This window comes from Beta vulgaris, chromosome 9 (assembly GCF_026745355.1).
Source record: "Beta vulgaris subsp. vulgaris cultivar EL10 chromosome 9, EL10.2, whole genome shotgun sequence".
NCBI lineage: Eukaryota > Viridiplantae > Streptophyta > Magnoliopsida > Caryophyllales > Amaranthaceae > Beta > Beta vulgaris.
In genome coordinates, this window is record NC_079210.1 from 22,525,133 (window position 1) to 22,541,236 (window position 16,104).

At 38.3% G+C, this 16,104-nt stretch overlaps 1 protein-coding gene across 1 annotated transcript; it reads right to left on the reverse strand.

Moving 5' to 3' along the window:
- Positions 1 to 8,039: 8,039 nt before the first annotated feature.
- LOC104903039 (pentatricopeptide repeat-containing protein At5g44230) lies at positions 8,040 to 11,437 on the reverse strand. Its single transcript, XM_010691012.4, has one exon. The coding sequence runs from the start codon at positions 11,167 to 11,169 to the stop codon at positions 9,193 to 9,195; it is 1,977 nt and encodes a 658-aa protein (XP_010689314.2). The 5' UTR covers positions 11,170 to 11,437; the 3' UTR covers positions 8,040 to 9,192.
- Positions 11,438 to 16,104: the final 4,667 nt, after the last annotated feature.

Below are 16,104 nucleotides of genomic sequence, written 5' to 3' on the forward strand. Positions count from 1 at the left end.
TGGGACCTACTCAAGCTAAATGGAGTTTGGCTAAACCATTGGAGGTGTTTTGGCTTAAAGTATAGTTTAGCTAGATAAATCTAGGTGGCATTTTAAGCCAAACTCTATTTTGCTTTTACCATTGAAGTTGCTCTTACAACTCCATATTTTGTTAATTTATTTACTCGTTTTCTTTTTCATTTGTTTTGTTAAAATCAGAATTATTTTGGATAATTACTTACAATAATTTGGTAAATTTTCAAAAACATACAAAAATTTAAAAATTTGAAAAATAATATAATCTTATTATCTATCACCAAATAATTACTTAAATTGTGAAAACTGGAAAATTTTGTATATAAAAAGAGTCCCTCACACACACACATACACACACTCTTCCCCCCCCCCCCCCCCCAAAACAACATTACCACCACACCCCCTCCACAAACACCACTTCACCACATAATGCGTGCATGAATAGCTTTCCTACAACAAGTCTTAGTTCTCTTATTGACAAGTTATATTAATTTTCTAGTTCTTCTAGGAGACTACATAACTTCACCACCACACGCCCTCCACCAACACCACTTCACCACCTCCACCAACACCACTTCACCACCATATACATTAGCATTCAAATCAACCATTATAACTTGACCACATACTTTAGCTGCGGAAAAAAGACAAGCATAATTGGCAGTTTGACAAATACAACCATTAGTGCATGGTTATGTTTTTTTTTTTACATCGGGTAAAACATACACAGTAAATTAAACTAAATTAAGTCCATTCAACATAAATCTTCATGCTAAAAAATGTGAGCTTGGTTGACTTGGTTCCTGTTGACTTTAATAATACGACACCAACCAAAAGTTGTAGCAATTCCTCCTATGCATCCAGGGTGGTGGATTGTGATGTCAGTTCTTTCTTAGAATCCAAATGCCTCACAAGTAATATTGCGTTAGTGTAGAGTAAGATATTAGAGTATCCATGCCCACGAGCCCAATTAATAGCATGAAGGCAAGTTGTAGCTTCAGTAAAAGATTAGAGGAAGTGTAGAAGGACGTTCCATGCGAGAGTAGAAATTGCATGTGTAGATCTATAACCACCCAAGTGGCTCCCCCTAGACCAGTAGTACTTTCCCAAGAGCCATCAAAGTGAATGATGATGTCTCGACTTTCCTGCTTTCTTTAACCTAGATTGGTGAAAATAAATCCCAGAGGGGGAGGGGAAGAGGGGTCTGGCGCAAGGGGAGTAGGCACTGGAGCAGCATGATCATAACTTTGGTGTTGCAAATTGCTCTCTTGCATGTTAGTTCTTAGAATTGATAATGTAGCACGAACCTGCCAGAATATTCGAGCATTCCTGGTCTTCCAAAGAGCCTAAAGAATACCAACTAACATGGGCAAACAACTACCCTGAAAATCATCTTCCTTTCTAAATTTATTAATCCAGTACTCGAGCCAAGTAGGGAAAGAGAGTTGAGGATTCTCAACACCTTTTTAGATTTTGGCTCTTAGCCATTGAGGCATGGGCAACTTTGATTCTTGCCACGTGTAGATCTGTAACCACCCTAAGAATACCAATGAACATGGGAAAGCGGCTACCCTTGATTTGTTGGAAGTATGAGCTTTGCCACGATAAGTTTTGCTGCATTCCTTAGTGAAAGACAATCACGAAAAATAGGTTTCTTTCCATTGACCCAAGGAAGCTTCGCAACCATAATTGAAGTCGTGTTCCCACCCTCCAAGCACTATAGTCATTAGTAAACCTTTGCGACCCCACGACAGATTATAACGACTTGGTTTAATCCTCGATTCTTGCTGATTTGTGGAACTAAAAACTTTAGATATCAAAAGTTATGGATGGTGATAGATTCGCCACACTTTTTTCAAAAGTAAAGCCTTATTGAAAATGCCAATGTTGCGAATACCCAGTCATCCCATGCCTCGAGGTAGATGAAGAATATTTCGTTTCTTCAAGTGAATGCCTTGTTGAAGATTATTTACCTAGAAGAATCGAACCAACATTCCATCCAACTTATTAATTATAGTAGCGGGAAAGGAGAAAATCGATAATTGGTGCATAAAGGATGCCACCAAAGTAGAGTTGATAATAATTGACTTTGCCGGTTGCGACAATGTGCGATGGTTTCAAAACAAAATTTTGGTGGAGATTTTATCTATTTAGGGAGTGAAGTATTGTACTTTTGATCCTTGTATGTCAATTGTTGCTCCAAGGTAGTTGCCAAGAGATGACTGAGAATCCATCCGAAGGATAGCTTTGTATTCTTACTGGTGGTCTGATTGAATATTCAGGCTAAACTTCATGAAGGACTTCTAGAGATTAAGCATTTGACCTAAAATATTACAAAATCTTGAAATGATAGAATTGATTGTGGTGCAAGCAGGGGTGTGCAACCGGTCCGAATCGAAATTTGGACCCGATCGGAAATTCCGGTCCGATCCACGGTCCGTCGAACATCAGGATTTCGGTCCACCGGACCGGTTGGACCGGAATTTCTATTATTTAAGTATAGAAAAAATTAAAAGGTATCAAGTTAGAAACATAAAAACCTACTGGTTTGTCCTTTTACAATTATTGTTATTAAAATTATTAATTTTTGATATTTATAATTTATAAATATATTTAAATAAAATAAAAAAAAATTGGAAAAAAAATCTGATCCAAGAAGTCCAGGACTGGACCATAATTTTTCTAGTCCGGTCCCGATCCAAGAACATCCCGAATTTCGGTCCAGCCAGTTCGGCCCGGTCAGGTCCTGGACCGATGTACACCCCTAGGTGCAAGCCTCCTTTGAAGCTTGGAAGAAAAAGAGCACATCATTAGCAAATTTTTCATTAGCAATAGATGAGAGATCAAGATATTATCATCCATGACGAGCCAGAACAAAAACATTTAGATATTCAATAATTAGATTGGGGAAAAGGTTTTGCATTTGGTTTACCATACATTTAGCTATGCATTTATAAACAACACTACAAAGGCTAATTGGACAAAAATGGCTTACTTACTCCGGAGGATTAGTTTTTGGAATCAAAATCAATGACGTTTTGTTCCAATCTCTCAAAATATGTCCCGTAGAGAAAAAAACGTTTAACTGCTTGAATAACAGAAGGAGTAATGCATCCCCAATGGATTTTAACAAACTTCGAAGGAAAACTATCAAGCCTGGAGATTTGTAATTAGCTATGTTGAACATTGTGTCCTAAATTTCTTGATTCGTATATGAGAAAGCAACATTAGTTGTTCATGATTAAAAATTTGCGGCAAATGAAGCTCACGAAAGACAAGGTCAATTTCGGATCCATGTTAATGATTGTCAAGCGTGGTCCCTGAAGACGGAATAAAAATGTTATTGAAATAATCTTGCATCATTGATTCAATGTCTTGTGAATTTTCAACCCAATCACAAGCATGTAAACATAATTTTGTTATCTTTTTTGATGTAGCCTATTAAAAATGAACTTAGATGGAAGATCTCCAAACTTAAGATGTTGTTCTTTAATTTGTTGCTTCTAAAACATAAAGGTGAGTGAAGCTTCTTCTAATAGACCTCAAGAGGACGTCTGATTAAAGAAATACCCTGGTTGAGAGATTGCACTTGATTTTGATGTGCTTGTAGATCATCAGAAATAGTCTTCCCGTTTACTCCCCAGAATAGTCAAGACACCATGATTTAAGTCGATCTCGAAGGATCCCCAGTTTCTTTGACAAGATTTACATAGGAGAGCTAAGATTAACATTTGCTAGATTGCTTGGACAATTTGTAATAACTCTTGTTGTTTTGAACACCAATTCTCAATTTGATAAGGTCTATGTTGCTTAAAAGTAGGAGGTGTTGTTTGTAACCAAATGGCACATGGTCGAAATGAGCAATTGGGATGTTTTGAATTGACGTTTGTGAAAATTCATCTAACCAATTCAATCTGATGATATGTAGGCTCTATCCAATCGTTCCGTTACTAGGTTTGGTGCATCCCTATTGTTCGACCATGTATAACTTGGTCCATAAAATGGGATGTCTTGTAAATTAAGATCATTCTTCCAGTTTGTTATCTCTTCCCAGCTGCGGATTAAATCAGCCTCCCTAACTTGTCGGAGTAATTGTCCACTTACTTGATATCGCCGATTATTAGGTAACTTTGGCCTATTTTTATTTGGGGTTCACTGTACAAGAAAAAGAAGTGCCACTTTTTTCCATTCATTGCCGAAATTTTACATAAAATATAGTTCCTAGATGTTGCAACCACATCCATAGAAAAGGGCCCCCATCAAAAAACTATTAAACCCCCTAGTATCTACAACATCAACACCGCAAACTGTAGTAGGACTAGTTGCTTTAAGAAAACTAACAACATTATCTACAGTGGTTTTAGTTTCTTGGAGGAACAAAGAAAAATGGATGAAAGCTCAAAACCATCCAGCGGGATACGAAGTTATCGGACTATCTCTAGTATTTAGTCCTCGACAATTCCAGGGGATCAGATTCATGGGGACGTTGGTGGTTGAACTGAGTCAACCACATCCCTCATATCATCGGCTCTTGGTAGTGACACAGTAAAAAAAATGCATCTCCATGTCTCTTTCATTCGTATCCGGATCAGTCTTGTTCTCCTTTGAAGAGTTTTTGTCTGTTTTACTCCTCTCAAGGCTCCGGTCACCTAATGGATCATGTGGAGAGGTCTTAGTTTAACGTTATTTTACTGAATTTGGGGAGATGGGATGATCAGGTTTGACACCGAATGTTTTTTCCATTGCGAGGTTAGTTATTGCTTTACCTCGTACTTTGGATTTGTTGGTGTCGCATTGAATGACGACCTTTAGAGTCCCACTCCTCCAGTCTGCATTTCTGTATTTTAAACCTAGCCTAAAAATTCATCCCCATCAAATAGAAAGTAACTATTAGCATATTGACTTTTGCCACTTGGAGCATCTCGTCTCTTTTAACCTGTGACATTGATGAAGTACATTTGAGTGTAAGCACGATTTGTCTCTCTCGAGAAGCATGTTGTTGGTTGTCTGGAGTGTTTTCAGAACTAGGGTTTGAATCAGTATTCATATCTGAGAAGTTCAATGGAGAGGTGCGAGAACAAAGAGTCTCTAACTTAACTGGATCATCTCTTGGTTGAGTACCTATATTAGCCTACAAATCAAGGTTAAAAAAGTCTGCAAATTAAAAACATGTGGGGAAATCATAAACCTGTTGTTTATAATATTAGATATGTTTCTATGTTTAGCAGGCTCTGAATTCGTAAAATTTTGGCGGTCCAGCCCAGGAGCTTGATTTCTTGAGAGAAGGTCTCCTCTCTTAATATGTGAACTCTCCTGCATACAATCCAACCAAGTGTCGGCCCTGCTTCTTGAGGCTCTGGTGGACGAATAGCCCAGCTCGCATTAATCACTGCTTCCAACGTATCAGGGGGATTACGAGGGCCTTGATCTGTGACTTGATCTATAACTTGATATGTTGGGCTAGAAGCCCTCGAAGGTCTAATAGTAACCCAAAATTGACTTGCAGTATGTGCCGATCTTAAAACTCAGCTGCTGGAAGAGGCTCCTCCTACTAGTACTATTTTCATTCGGGTTTGGGCCTTGTGTTTCAACTGGGTCAGTGCTTAGCTGAGTAGGTGGCAAATTGAGATCTATATGTATTGGTAGAGAGGGAGGTATAATTTTGGTTTTTCCTTTGTTGAGGAGTGATCGAAGCCCTTAAATCCGGAACAAACCCATATCTCCTACCCAGTGAAGGGCTCGGGTTAAATCTTTCTCTAAGGCTCGAAGGTGTGAGATTGCGCACTGAGGAGTTGGAGAAATCAGGCGGGGGATTTGTGTGGTTTTGGGATTTAACATCTGAATAATATTGGTTGTTATAACCCGTATTTTGAGGTCTAAAATCTAGTGTTGCATCATAAAAATCCTCCGGCGAGCTTTCAGAATCCCCATGGTCATGAAAAGTTAGGGGTCTTTGTTGAGGAGCATGAAGATTTGGGAGTATATGATAAAGATTAATTCGAGGGTTATGATGAAAAAAATATTGCTTAGTCCTCTCACCATGTTTATATAGAGTGGAATACCATCTTGGGTTTGTAGTATTATCATCCCGTTCACCTCAAACCCTCACACGCGTCTTTGGATGGATTTGTGATCTTCATTGTTGATAAAATACATCTTCTAGTATTGTGACCCACAAGTCCACACTCTTTGTAAAACTTTAAGATACCCTCATATCTGAAATATACCCAAGATACCCGATGTTCATCTATGGGAGAAAACACTCTGGTTAATGGTTGGGTAAGATCTATGAGTAATCTTTGCTCGAAAGTATGGTTGTTGTGGAATCCCTGGCCCAATGTTATCAATAGATTCAACAAGTCCTATGTGGCTTAAAATCCTCACCGTCCACTCGTGGTCAAGGTAGACCCAAAGAAGGTCACGTATAAATACCCAAATGCGAGCCATATCGAAGTTAATGCTTGTTGGCACTTGGTGAGCAAAACTTATATCTAAAGGTTGCAGCCCCCCACCCTCCCTCCCCCACCCTCCCTCCCCCACTCCACACAATTTTCGCAGCCCCTAAATCTCACCCCTCCCCCACACCCGCACCCCCACAGGACACCCCCACCCCCGCGCCACCACAACACCACCTCGCTTCCATTTTCGCACCCGTTGCACCACTCTCCTTCAATTTTCGCGAAACAAAAAGTCCCCCCAACAGCGAAAAAACAGAGGGAAGAAGAAGGGGTTGCGGGCTGCGTAGGGGGCGCAGGCGGTGGGGTGCGAAAATGGAAGGGGTGGGGGAAGGTTGGGGGGCACGCGATGGGGAGGGAGGGGTGGGGGGACTGCTTAACTGAACTAAGAGGGGGAGGAGGGCGGCACGAGGGCGCGAGGGTGGGGGAGGAGGGCGGCGCGAGGGCGCGAGGGTGGGGGAGGAGGGCGGCGAGGGTGGGGGAGGGGGCAGGGGTGGTGGGAGGGTGGGGGTGGGTGGTGGGGTGGTGGGTTAGGGTTAGGGTTAGTGTTAGGGTTAGGGATTAGGATTAAGGTTAAGATTAGGGGATTAATTAGGGTTAAAGAAGAAAATTAGGGTTAATGACTAATGGCGGTTAACGTCGTTAGTCATTAAGGGCATTTAAGGGTACCCCATGTATTAGTCTGAAACTTAGGGGTACCTGGTGAATTTTGAAAATATGGAGGGTACCAGGTGAATTTTTTGAAAACTTGGGGGTACTTGGTGAAAAAACCGTAACATTAAACATGTAATCATTTAATGTTTTTTCCTAGATATACATTGCTTAATTTCTTAGTTTAGGCGACCTCTTATAACATTCTTGCTATAACAATAAATCATAGCATTCCAATCCAATTTATTTCATGCTTGTGATACGATAGAATTATGCATTCTAATAATAATGCAATCTAATTAGCAAGTCATACAACCAGGAAATACATACAGATTTCCAATCGATTTCATGTTACCAAGCGATCTCATCAATCATGATCATACAATCGTTCCCTATCATGATTCTAGGTTCCAATGAAAGAATTCATAACCTAACATGATATCCAACTGAACTAGTACTCGTACATACCTTGTAGCAAAGAATCTTTGCTGACTACTTAAACGCTCCGCTTATGAAATTGGGACCTAATCTAATAATAAAATATTTCAATGCTAAGTCATTGATATTATATATGAAAAAAAAGCTTAACTAATTATGTAAAACTTAGTGTTTCTAAATATAAAAATAATCAATCTTGCTGTTTAAACTTCCTTTTCATGAACTTTTATTGACACTAACATCTTCAGGAACTAATAATAATATGTTTGCAAATCTGATTTTTGGTAGCTTATATTATACATGGGTTTAATAAAAATCAGAATTGCGAATCAAAATCATTCTAAGAACTACTAGTATAATCAAGAATCTGAATTCCTTTTAACTTATACTATACCTTATTTACATACCCAACTTAAACCATTATACACAAGTATTATCAATCATCAGATTTAAATAACAGAATTATTATAAGACTACAAATATAACTATAAATCTGATTTCTTTTACTTATTTTATACTTTACTTATAATTACAAACTTAATCAAATTATAATCTTAATCAAATTACAAACTTGATCAAAGATACATTAGAATTACAAAATCAGATTATATACATAAATTTAAAGAAGAAAAGAAGAATTTTATTTTCTTTATACCAAAGTGACTCGCCGACGGCAATTACCGGTGACGAAATTCCGACAACACACTAGCCACGCACCATCACACTTGCACACCACTCGCACAACACCACGCCACTCGTCGCACACATGCACGACCATTACCTCGCACAACTCGACACCCAACCTCGCCTAGCACGCACACAACACACCCGCACAACCTCGACCACACTTCGCACACAAAGTACGACCCTCGACTGCTCGCACACACACAGTAGCACCCGACGTGCAACACACACACAACATTCCTGCGGCCTCGACTTCGAGCGTTCGCACACTCGACAGCAGCAGCGAGGACTCGTTGCTTGACACTCCTGTCGCTCACTCGCACATGCAGTGATGACTCGACGCTCGACAGTACTCGCTCGCTCGCACACGCAGCGACGACTCGACGCTCGACAGTACTCACTTAAAGAAGAAAATATTTCAAACAATGATGAAGTAAAATGAGAAAATAATGGCGTACATTTGCGATACCATACATGGCAGCAAAATAAATAAAAGATCCGATGGGATGAGGAACTTTAGCAGAAGCAAAGGGATTAAGAAAATTTGGGGCAATTCAATTAAATGCTTTACAAACTCTCAGAAGCACACAAATGCCCACCCACATATTTCACTGAAGGGTTTGTGTTCAGCCTAACTCCAAGCACCAGAATCCATATCATCTAGTACACTATCACCATCCTATCAGTAGGGTGATAGCTAAACTATATAATTCCTCCGTTTGAATTTCGTTGTGACGTTTTCTATTTTACGAAGTTTCAATTTAGTTGTGACACTTTCATTTTGGATAATAATTTCTCTCTATCTCTCTTTTGTCACATGGACCACTTTTATTTTCTTTCTATATCTCTCTCCTCTCCAAAAATTGTCTAGGAGTCCGTGATTTAGAAAATGTTACAACTAAATTAAAACGGAGGAAGTAGCTACAAACATTAGTTTGTAACAGCTATATCACCAAAAATTACCACAGGAGCATGCTCCATCATGGAAATGGTGAAATCTCATATTGTCTCTAATAACAATCTCCCTCCCGGCAACCTTAGAAGCACCACACATAAAGATGTGGCAGTCCTCACAAATTCGGAGGTTTTTCATAATCCTAATTGTATGAGTAGACTCGGTAGTCAATAATTCAAAAGCAAGGGCTAACTTCTCACTGTGAGCCATTAGTATCTGCCTTTTGTCATCATCACTAACGTCATAACTCACTGATCCCAAATTTGGTTCATATCCATGAAGTTTCAACCTAGCTACAAGATCCTCCAGGATCTGCTTCATCTCTGAAGATCTTGGATGAGACTGGTCTCCGGCAAAGAACTCGTGAACACTTCCATTCTTTCCTTCCACCCAGCTACGTGCAGGATACTTTTTTAAACCCTTGCTCTTAATAAGATTCCTCACTCTTGAAACACTTTCCCATCTTCCAGCTGATGAAAGTATGTTTGCAAGCAAAACATAATTTCCTATATTGTTGGGCTCAAGTTCAAATAAGTGGCTGGCAGCAACCTCAGCAATGTCGGGATTATTATAAATGTTACAAGCTCCAAGTAGCGCACCCCACACACTCCCATGGGGATCTAGTGGCATTGTTTTGGCAACAGCAAGGGCTTCTTCCAAGTGGCCAGATCGTCCAAGAAAATCAACCATACAAGTATAGTGATCACTTGTGGGAGTGACACCATAGGTTTCCTCCATGCTTCCAAATAACCGACGGCCTTCTTCAACCATTCCAGCATGACTACATGCCATAAGCACCCCAAGCAAAGTGACATTGTTTGGTCTTATATCTGTCTTCTCCATCTCATTGAACAATTGCATTGCTTCAGTAGCACGACCATGCACCGCAAACCCCAAAATCATTGAACTGTAAGTGTACACATTCCTTTCTCTCATGACCTTAAATATCTCATATGCATCATCCACTCTCCCACATTTGGCATACATGTCTACTAATGCAGACCCAATAACAACATTTCTGTCAGGTCCATGTCCTGATCTTTCCGCAATATCCCGAATACGCATTGAATACTTGATCGTACCAAGCTGAGCACAAGCAGATATAACACCAGCCAACGTAAACTCATCAGCTTTAATCCCACAACGCTGCATCCTATCAAACATCTCTAAAGCTTCCTTAGGTCGAGCATTCTGTGCATACGACGTAATCATAGCAGTCCAAACCACAGCATCCTTCACATCAAGCTCGACAAACAACTCCGTAGCAGCTTCCATATCTCCACCCTTAGCATAAGCAACAATGAGTGAAGTTCCAGATATAACATCTCTCGTAGGCATTTCATCAAACACTTTGCGGGCACTTTCCAGAACCCCGCATTTCACATACAAATCAATCAACGAATTCCCCGCGTGCAAAAACAACTCCGACCCAAACCCACCAAACTTGAACATCTGCCCATGTAACTGACAACCCAAACCCACATCCCCCATACTAGCACCACCCTTAAACAAGGTACAAAAAGTAAAAGAAGTGGGTCTAATACCATTTCTTCTCATACAAGAATATAAACTTATAGCTTCATAAATCGGCCCGTTATACACATAGCCACGAATGAGAGCTGTCCAAAGAAAGGAATGTGGGCGTTGAACCTGGTGAAAGATGGCGCGCGGATAACCATCCATTGAAAAGTTAAGCTTCGTGAGAATACGAATGAATTTGGTAAGAACATAGCTGTTTTCTCCTAGTCCACAACTGTATATATGAGCATGTAGTTGTTTGATATGGTTGAGGTGTGTGCAGACATCTAGCAGAGAGATTATGCGTGATTCTAAGAGTTTGTGTAATTTGTTGTCTGGAGGTTGAGGAGGAATGAATGATGGGTGTTGGAGTTTTGAGGGAATGGTGTTTTCTTGGAAGCAGATTTTACGAAGTGTGTTAGATGAGAGACAAGGAGTATTTGGAAATCGCATTACATCGTTTGGAATTTCGGTTTCTTTTTCTTTTTCTTTTGTTGACGTAAACCATTTAATTGAGTAGAATTCGACCTCTTTGAGCTAATATCATTATACCAATATCTAAATTTGGAATTTCCCGACGCTTTAGCTCCGTTGCATAGCAGTTAATTCTTCATAACTGAATTGCTTCCACTTTTTGTGGTTGAAGCTGAATCTAGAGGTGTAAAACAGACTCGACTTGTGGGTCAACTCATACTAATTCAACCTGTGGGTTAACCTCATACCGACTCGATCTGAAACTATTTGATGTGAGAGGGTCAGTCTCCAAAACTGACCAACACATACAAGATTATATTCCGACCTAAATACACTGACTTGTATCCAAACCCATTACCAATTAAAGACGATAATCCAAGACTCAGACCCGTTCGTAACCCAACTCAAAACTAACTCGAAACTATTAGACCCACTAGATACCCAATTCAATCCGATTTATTATAAAAATCAAAATAATTGATATAATATGAAATGTTACAAGAAAAGTGAAATCACTAGTGAAATTTTTTTAACTTATTCACTTATAGGGTTAAAAGTTGGTATTATTTAAAAGATATTTTTAATAACATGATATTTTAAAATGTTGTAATGGATACATTTATTAAAATCTAAATAATTGATATATTATGAAAGAGAGGTAGAATGAGTTACTTTCACCATAACATAAATCAAACCAAAATAAGTACTTGAATTAACCAAAAAACTTACTTGAACTTTTGTGCCTTTTTCTCTTTCTTGTCCAGCATAGAACCAGTTGTTTACAAGATGGCATTGAATTATCCAAATCAAGTGCTGGTCATGCAAGATGAATTGAATCAATTTGAAAGGAACCAATTATGGAACCTTGAGCCAATACCAAGAGATAGGTCGGTCATTGACACTAGTTGGGTGTTTAGAAACAAGTTGGATAATCTTGGCACAATAGTCCGAAAGAAAACAAGGCTTGTGGTGCAAGGCTATAATCAACAGAGAAGGCATCAATTATGATTAGACTTTCGCACCTGTTGCTAGGTTAGATGATATTAGAATTCTCGTTGCTTTTGCCACTCACATGAATATGACGACATTCTTGACTGGGTATTCGAAGGAGGAGGTATATATAGAAAAACCACTTGCTTTTGCTAATCAATTGTCTCCCCACTATGTATTCAAACTCGATAAAGTTGTATACAGTCTCAAACAAACACCAAGGGCTTGGTATGAGAGACTATCAAAGTTTTTGATGGAAAATGAATACAAGAGGGGGAACAGTCGACAAAACTTTGTTTATCAAAACCAGGGGAAACATTTGCTGGTAGCTCAAATTTGTGTTGGTATCATTTTTGAAGATATAAATCAGTTGTTATGCAATGAGTTTGCTAATCGTATGTTGAGTGAGCTTGAAATGAGCATAAAGGGAGAACTTGGCTTCTTCTTAGGCTTATAGATTAAGCAAACAAATGATGAAATTATGATCCACAAGCAAAAATACCTTGGAGAAATTCTTAAGAAGTATGGTATGGAGAATAGTAAAGCTTATGACACTCTTGTTCCCACTTCCACAAAACTTGATGTTGATTCAAAGGGAAAGGATGGAAGCTACAATGTACAGAGGTATGATTGGTTCCCTCTTGTACCTAACAGCTAGTTGACCTGCTATTGTGTTCTTTGTAGGATTGTATGCAAGGTTTCAAAGCAATCATAAGGGTCTCATCTAAAGGTTGTTAGAACTAGGGGTGTTAATGAGCCAGGGTGGCTCGCAAACTGTTCGCGCTCGGCTCGGTCAAAGCTCGGCTCGAGAGGGCTCGACTCGAGAGGGCTCGACTCGAGTTCGGGATCGGCTCGAGAACTTAACGAGCCGAGCCTGAGCTACCTTAAGCTCGGCTCAAAAGCTTGCAAACAGGCTCGATAATTTTTTTATTACTAAAAATATTTCATTAATGTTTAATATAAGATAAAAAAAATTATTTAATAATCATGGTTAAAAGCCGTCATGTTAGTAGTCATAATATTTTCAAAGTTGTGATTTTTGATTTGAATAACAAAGTAGATATAGCCCGCTAAATTCCAACTTACTTTGTATACTTTTTCGCTTCATGGTTTGGGACAACTAGAGGTTGAGGTGGATCCAATATTTTAAGTTTGAGGGTCTTGAACAAACCATCTAATAAGAACATATTGAGTATAATGAGATATCAAACAATAATTTTATAACGCACATATCGAAAATGAGAACCAAGTTAAGCTCAAAGTTTATATTGTTCATGCCAGCTATTAGATTTCATTATATTATTTTTTCATCACACACCATCTATCTTTCTGACATATGTACCACTTTTACTTTATTCATAAAATGGAGAAATTTAACTATAATACCTCAAACACACAACTTTACCTATTAATTTCTTAATTACTTATTCATTAACTAAAAAAGTATAAGGAGTTGATAATTAGATAGTATACAAATAGAATAACAAGTAGTTCAAATGCTACATAATAATTTTTGTACTTGGTCAAATTAGTATATAAAAAGTGAATGTAGTCGAGTAATCGGATTTATTTGAGAGCAAATAAATTAATTGTTAGAAATGTATGATTAAAAAATCACTTGTTAAATACTTAGAGCACATAAAAATAAATGAATATGTAGTAGTCTTTAAGTTTTTTTTTTTTAAAAAAAATGGATAAAAATCAGAAAAAAGAAAAAGGAAAGAAAGATTAGAAATGAAAATAGAAAAAGAAAAAAAAAGAAAATAGAAAAAGAAAGAGTAAACTGCATAAGAAATAGATAAGGAAGTAGGTAAGTAGCAAAGTTCAACTATGGTAAAAGAAGAATATGTGGCAGATCACAGATGCAATATGCATCCCACATCGACCGGTTAACGTGAGGAAAATGCTTTCACACTCTATAAAAGCAAATCCTTTAGCTAGTATTTCCCTACAACAGCTATTTGTTTGGCCTTTGCTAACAACAACTGTTTAGAGAACGGGCCCTTGAATTATCAAATGTTTGGGCTTATGATACTAACTTTGGTTGATAGTGAATTTTGAGCTTTTCGAGCTGAGCTATAATTTTTGGGTTCGAGCTCGAGCCGAGCCCAATATTTTAGGCTCGACAAGCTTCGAGCTCAAGCCCAGCCTAAAAAAATATGTTTTCGAGTCGAGCCGAGCCTAGTCAGGTTCGGTCTCGGTTCGGCTCGTTAACACCCCTAGTTAGAACATTACTTAAGTATTTGGTGGGAACATATGACTTGTACTTGTTGGTATCCCAAAGATACTTATATTGAACTGGTACGGTAGGGTATACAGATGCATATTATGTTGGTTTCCTTGTTGATAGGAAAAGCACATACATTAGGTATGGCTCACTTCATATGCTCATGTCTAATCTCATGGGGCTCTAAAACATAATTCAGTGGCATTATCCACAGCTGAATTGGAATATATCGCCGTTGTAGCTTATTGTTCCCAACTGTTGTGGATTAGGAACCAATTGAAATTTTTTGGTGTTGTCAATGAAAATGTTCTTATCATGTGTGACAACACGACAACTATTAGTATTTCAAAAAAAATCTTGTTCAACATTCTAAAACTAATCATATTGAGATCAGACATCATTTTCTGAGAGATAATTGATAAGGCTTTATCTTATACATGATTTTTTCTGTTATATTAAATTTTGGTATAAGTTCTGAAACTTGTAATAGATTTTCTTCTCATATTTCAAAGTTATAACATTTGAGTTGCTTGAGTAACAAATTTGAATTAAAATATGAAAAATATACTCAATAAATTAATTACTTAATTCTACTACTACAATATTTATGATGTCATACATGCTAATTTAATATAAATCTTATAATAGTAGTATATTTTTGCTATACAAATATTTTTTAAAGCCCGTTTATTTATTGCAATATCCTCTAAAGCCCAAAAGACCTATAACAAATATTCGACAACAGAAGAAAAGTAGAGGAAGTTGACTCTAAGAGGAGAAAAGAAACAACATCCATAAATAAGAAAAAAGGATAGAAGATCAGAGGAATATCTTTCTTTGCAAATTATAATTCTTTGAGATACAATCTAATCTTTTAGATTGTATTGGAGAATTAGTGAACTTAGGGTAGGGGAAGTACGTATACAAAAGGGCATGAGGACGGGGCAGAACATTCACAGGAGAACTAAGCGGACAGCCGAAGCAAGACGTCAACGCGAGAGCAAGACATTTTCATTTGGTTCTTTATTTGCATTTGGATTTTTTCTCTCTTCTCTTAATTTCGTTATTATTATGTTTAATTTTAGATGATCACTTTCAATTAATCAAGTTAATTTTGTTAGAAACTGACAATCGCAATGGCAGAAAGAAACTGATTTCAAGGTTATGCCATGGTAGGAGACCACTGGCTTGAAAGTAATTACAGCCCAAGAACGGTGGTAATCAATCTGGCCGGAAAGCTCCCCAAGGTTAACACAACAACCTAAACTGTCACCACCAACCAGAGTAGGCTATGGAGATTAGCACGTATCCAGGAATAGAGAGAGAAGAGAAGACGGGGAAGAGAATGATTTTGTGTGCATGTACAGTACTAATGATAAGGCACTGCTTTTATAGGAAGAAATCAGGCAAAAACGGAAGGCAGAAAATCCGGGGAGGATATCAAGGGATTGCCATAAATATTGTAACGGTCAGAACGTTACAATCTTCAACGGTCGATCACACAAGCGCCCAACATGGGTCCAAAAAGATAGTTAAGTTAAGCCCAAGGCCCTGGCTCGTGCTGGGTGGGCGGCGCGTGCGCGTGTGATAGCAAGCCCAAACCCAAGCATGATATCCAACCACAAAACATATCAAGTACCAACTCAATAAAAATAAGGAAGAAGAGAATATATAAAGCAAGAGAGTATTCCCTCCAC